The 6,450-nt window shown below is 27.3% G+C and overlaps 1 protein-coding gene across 1 annotated transcript; it reads right to left on the reverse strand.

Moving 5' to 3' along the window:
- Positions 1-407: 407 nt before the first annotated feature.
- LOC107476683 (naringenin,2-oxoglutarate 3-dioxygenase) lies at positions 408-5,088 on the reverse strand. The gene is made up of 3 exons (XM_016096546.3): positions 4,692-5,088; positions 3,807-4,235; positions 408-856 (listed from the first exon to the last, which is right to left on the reverse strand). Exons 1-3 carry the CDS (start codon positions 5,052-5,054, stop codon positions 548-550), a joined length of 1,101 nt encoding a protein of 366 aa, XP_015952032.1. The 5' UTR covers positions 5,055-5,088; the 3' UTR covers positions 408-547.
- Positions 5,089-6,450: the final 1,362 nt, after the last annotated feature.

The raw sequence follows: 6,450 nt of genomic DNA on the forward strand, positions 1-6,450 counted from the left end.
AATGAATATAATTAAAGCCATATCCACATAATAATTAACAATCAAAGAAATATAATAGTTTTAATTAAAAAAAAAAAACCATACTAAAGCCTCAACATCATAGTAAATTAATATATATGTGTGTTATGAGACAAAATGTTAAAAGATTGATAATTCTAAGAACCAATATTTGTAATAAAAAAATAAAAATTAATTAATATTGATACCAATTCCAACAAATATCAATTCGTTGTTTCTTATTTCCCATTTATAAAGTAGTGTTTACATAGATATTCATGGATCCTATGACCTAGGCAAAGAAACAACAAATTAAAGCCATATCCTCATATGATTAAGCTTTAATTTAACAGAACACAAAAAAAAAAGGATTCATGGACCTATACTTTGGACATACAAAATCACAAAGCTTAAGAGATAATATGTAAATATATATTTTTTTATGGTATTTTTTAATCCGACAGACAAATAACTATTCCGTTGCGAATTGTAAACATATTTTTATTAAAGTAATTTTAAATAGCCCATGAAAGTTGCAACTACTTATTACTTAAGCAAGAATTTGATCAAGAGGCTTGGCTTCCAATTTGTTTGTGTTGTTCAAGCCTTGGAGGTTTTGCCTCTCCTTGGCTAGCTTCTTTAGGTTAGCAAGCTCAAGGTCCTTGCTCATCTTCCTCCTATACATCTCGGCGAAGGTGATCGGCTCCTCCATCACCGGCTTCTCTCCCTCCTCGACCTTAAGAGGGTATACGATCGCATCCGGTGCCGGATTTTGGAATGTGGCGATGGATAAACGGCTAGAGTTTGAGTTCACAACGGCTTGGTGATCAGCATTCTTGAACCTACCATTGCTTAAGAACTACAAAAAAAAAGCATATATCACATATATAATTTAGATGAATTAAATAGAGATTGTATGTTACAAAAAAAATAATAATATATGAATGAAGAAAATTACTATAGAGAAGTATAGATTATTACTATTATTTCTATTTTTTGAAAAATATTATAGTATGATGATTAGCTAATTTCTAATCAAATAAAATGTCATTATTTTATTAAACCTAAAAAATTAGTATAATTCTTATCAATAATTTAGATTATACAGTGTTAAATGCAAAAACTTTTATAAAAGGCTAAACATTTTAAATTTTTAAAGTAGTTATTATACAAAAATGGATAGAAGTTAAAATAATTATCCAAAATAAATAACATTTTAAAATAGACTACAAAATCAGCAGAGTCAAACCATCTATCTGTGTGTTTACTTATTAGGGTTTTGTGCTTTGGGTTTATATTTTCAGCCTCTAGCTTTCGTTTTTCGTAATAAATTGGTCATTGACATACCAAAAAAAACTATAATTTTACTTATTGCTCGGGGATTAGTAGGCCCTACTAATTCATGATAATAATAATAACATAAATTGATTGATCGAGCATATTTTGATTTTATTAGAAAATGGTTCAATTTAGATTATCATTTAAAATCTATACCAAGTGATTAGTTTTTTTTTAATATTTTTTGAAAATTATTAATTCATTTCCAACACATAATTAATTATTACCAACAATTTATGCTTATCATGTAGTTATTAAAAAATAAATATACTATTTCTTTTAAATAAAATGTGGTTAATTCATTTGAAAGTTTAAATTATTAAAATATAATCACCACAAATATAATAATTTTTTGAAAAATGTATGTTACGATAACAACTTATACTTAACCAACCCATACCGTAATTTAAACTTAATGGGAGGAATTAAAGCAGTCCACCATATATAAGTATTAATTAATAGTTCTTTGGTCCAACCCTAATTAAAGTTCTACTTACTTCACATAATAATAGTAATAATATTTCGTTCAAAAATATCTGCTAGTTATATTATATTAAATAAAATTTAAAATACACTATAAAATCACCGGAGTCAAACCACTTGTATTATTATTGCATTTATTTATTAGTGTATTTTATTTCGCAGCCTCTCCTTTAGCTTGGGTATTAAGTAGGCCCATCTAAATTTATTGATTAAAATAGTTGAATTTAGAACATTTCAAAAGTTGTAACAAAGTGGACCAAAAATTTATATTCAAAATAAATATGCTAAAAAAGAGCTAAATGTGTAGCATGCGTGTGTGTGTGGATTTTTTCATAAAATATTGATGTGGACAGATTTTTCTTTAATGATAAATATTGAAAAATGTGATTATTAATAAACATTCAAAGATGGGGGACTCTCTATCTTTCCACATGAGATGAACTTTACTTGGCACCTGTTTTTTCGGTGAATTAATTAATTATATATAGGTTATTAAATTACTTAATTGACCCTTATTAATTTGCGTCAGCTTATATATAGTTTACTTTGCATGTATATTGTTTCGTCTATTAATTCTAGTCTCTTTGATTTTCAAAAATGAGTTATTGTAGTTAGAAGTTAGAAGATAGGAAAGTGAGAGAAAACGGTTCATGAACATTTTAAATGGAATCACGTTAAATTCTAAAGGTGATGTAAAATGTGATAAGTGTTAATTGGCTGAACTATAAAAATTTGGAATTAAAAAAATAGTGTTTTTTTTTTGTGTCTAAAAAAAAAAAGATTGTGTTATTTAAAACACTTGTTGAAAATATTACACCTAAAAGATTTGAATAAAAATGTAAATTAATCTCTAATGCGTTGACATTTTTTTTTATCTAAATTTATTTAAAAAAATTTCCAGAGAAAAAGAAAAATAATTTGTTATGTACTTATGTGTACTTATGATAGCAGTCAACTTTGAATAAGATATGAACTATGAGATATTGTAAACTAAATTCACAAATTCACATCATTTCAATAAAAGTCTGAATTAGTTGACATTTTATTTACCAAAAAAGGGTAAACTATCATTTTAGTTAGATATAATTTTCGATAATGACTTTTGAAGAAAAAACAGTTTAATCTTCGAGAGATAATTTTAATGTGACAAAATACATATCTTTTTTTTAAGTAAGAAACAACTCATGAATTTGATTTCATTTTTCATTAAAATATATGAAAAATCAACAATGCTAGGAACCAACTCTATATAAGCTAAGAATCAGTCAACTGGTAAATTAGAGATACCGGTAACTTTAACCGGATGTTGCTACTGATAGGCACACGGATGTTTCTTTTTCTTGTAAATTGGATGGTTTTGGATATGATTAACTAATGACTGATCAAAGCATCTGTTCCGTGATTTTCTCCTAACACTAACGTATCTTTCCTCATGTTTTGAACGTGGACAACAATAATTTAAAAAATAAATTAAATTATAAATTAATAAAACTAATTATAATTAATTATGTTTTTTCATTCTTGGCTGATTATTAGTTGGTTCCATATACTTTTCTATAAAAAATTATTTAAAAAATATGTAAAAAAATATATCAAGAATTGCACTTGAACTTTATCTCTAATTTTTTTCCAAATTTAATTGAATTTTTCCGTCGTCCACATAAAAAAAAGTCGCAAAAATAATTCTCTTAGAAAAAAATTAAAAGGAAAAGAATTTTTTTTTTTTTAAGTAGACTTGCAAAAAGTCCGAGTCCAAATCTAATCTCTATATTCTTTTTAAATAAGTCTTCTTATATTTAGTTTATTTTATCAAACTAAAAGGTCAAATATTATTTTCTTCTTTTAAATTTTATGCACGGTAAGTGTAAAGTAATTTTACACGTGTATTTAATTACGTAATGTCACATTAATAAAAATAATTGTTTTTGACATTGACTACGTGAATGATAATCTAAAAGAACGGATATAATTGTATAGGGAATACTCACATGACCATGATCTCCTAGATTGACAACAAAGGCACCTTCCACAGGCTGAACAGTGATCCAAGTCTTACCATTATCTCTTGTAGCTTGAAGCCCACCAACCTGATCTTGAAGAAGGAGTGTGATGGTGCCTGGGTCTGTGTGCCTCTTCAATCCAAGTGTGAGGTCTGGTTGAGGGCATTTTGGGTAATAATTCACCACAACCTTTTGGTCCATGTCCACACATGCTTTTGTTAGTGCTTCTTTTTCTAGCCCCATTGCCTCTGAGAGGACCTCTAGGAGCTTGCATGCAAGCCCCATCAGGTCCTCGCTGTACTTTTTCGTCACCTCCATCCATCCTTCCGGCTTGTCCGGCCACCTCGAGTAGTCGCGGTTGCGAATCGGGTATGAAAAGTATGTCACTATCTCCCTCCAATCTTGCACTACTTCTCCCTGTGTTATGAATTGTGTTATTTGAACATCTAAATTATTAATGTTCTATTAATTATTCAAAGCCATGAAGCAAAATTAACCAAAATTAACAAGGATTTATGTATTCGACATGCATGTAATTAATTATTTTTACTATATTAACACAAAAACTCTCGTATACATATATATGAATTAAAATAATGTTATTTGTACGTTAAAATTAATTTTTAAATATATATAATTTAATTTATTTTTAAAATATATTTTATATTGATGGATAATTTTAGTACGAAAATTTATTGTTGTCCATAATTCAGTATCTGAATTTGGAGAGATTTTACAAATCATTCATTTTAAGTTAACAATAGTTGGCATACTGTCAGCAAAAATTATTAATTGGTGTGATATATAATCTATAAATTTTTTTAGATACTTATTATGGAAAGAAAAAAAGAAAAAAATTAGATAAATTCTTACTTGGAGATGGCTAGAGACAATGAAACCACCCTTCTTGCCACCGGACATGTCGAAGCGAAGCTTCTCGTCCGGTGGCAAGGCGAAAAACTCCTTAGCGAGAGTTGTCATCTCGGAAATGAGCTTGGTATCCACACCATGATCCACAACCTGAAATATTCCCCAATCCTCGCATGCTTCAACAATCTTCTTGCATATCTCGGCCCTACGACCATCTGCGTCGTTGATTCCGGCCAATGATATGACCGGAATCACGTCGCTGAATTGGTTGTAGGCAACTTTTGGCCTCTCATCTTCATCCCTCACAAAGCTGGACTCAAGAGTTTTTTGCTCAGCCAAGTGAGTGAGGGTTTTTGCTGGCGCCATATGAATTATATTTTTTTTTTTTGAAAAATCTTATTATTTGGGTTTATATAGTACTAGTGATGGCGTGGTAGGTTTGAATTTCACACGCACCCAAATTTAATTAATTAGTCATTATAATATATAAATATGAATATTTTCATAAATACCTCCAACATATTCTATTTGTGATGAAATGATGATACTTATGAATTTACATTAATTTTATATGTTAAATAATAATAAATTGTAACTATATATAAAGAGGACGGAGATACTGAGATACATTGTTTTGTGTAGTTAGTGCTCTAGACACTAAACAATAAAAAATATAAAATATAAAATTAATTTATAAATATATTAAGAAATCAATTAAATAAGCTACGTGCGTACAGTAGTGTCCATAAACTTGTTAACAACAACAACAAAAATAATTGGATTCATAACTTTAGTGTTAAAACTTAAAAATACGAGTAAATATAAGATTTTAATTATTTATTTTATATTATTATGAAACTGATAAATGGTATCATGGTATGCCAAGATTGTATAAGATAAATAAATGTCTATATACTTCATCCATTAAAAGACTTGTATTATATGTTACATAGTTTTTTTTCTTTTTTGTATTGTGTTTTAAAATTTTTATTTCGAGTTAACAACAATAAAATTTTAAACCTTTTAATTATACAAATTTTGATATTCTATTATAAAATTATTTTTTACAAAAATCTAAATTGATAAAGCGTATATAAACAATGATAGAGTAAAGTATATTTTTTGTCTTAAAATTTGTTAGAAGTTTTAAAAATAAACATAAATTTTATTTTAAATTTTATCTTAAAAAAATTCAATGTGTATCAAATATATTCCTGACAACTAATTTTAAGGCCAATTTAACAATAATTTTACAAGAACAACTTTCAATACAAGTAAATTAGACATAATTGTTATGTATTATTGTTGGATTGATTCTAAATTTTTTAAAAAATTTAACTGTTAGGGATATATTTGATGCAAAGAAAATTTTTTAGACAAATTAAAATAAAATAAAATTAAAAAAATGTTAAATTTTTTTGACAAATTTTAGGGGAAAAAAAAACTTTATTCATGATGATATTTCTAATAGTTTTTAAAACACATTAGATTTTTTAAAAAGGGTAGCTCCTACTAACTTGTCTAGAGAAATGGTGAGTTGGAAGAAGTTTCAAGTTTCAACCATTCAATGTCACAAGTCACAACTCACAATCACGTTGCTACCTAACTCTCTTTGTAACCACATTTTGTAACACATATCAATGCTTCTACACAAACTCCTCTAACAATTAGATAATAGTTTCAATCTTACAAGTCATATTGACTCCTGCCATCTTTCAAAGGTACATTGAAAAACAAAATAGTCAAATATTTATATCTATAA

This window comes from Arachis duranensis, chromosome 1 (assembly GCF_000817695.3).
Source record: "Arachis duranensis cultivar V14167 chromosome 1, aradu.V14167.gnm2.J7QH, whole genome shotgun sequence".
In the NCBI taxonomy this organism is placed as follows: Eukaryota; Viridiplantae; Streptophyta; class Magnoliopsida; order Fabales; family Fabaceae; genus Arachis; species Arachis duranensis.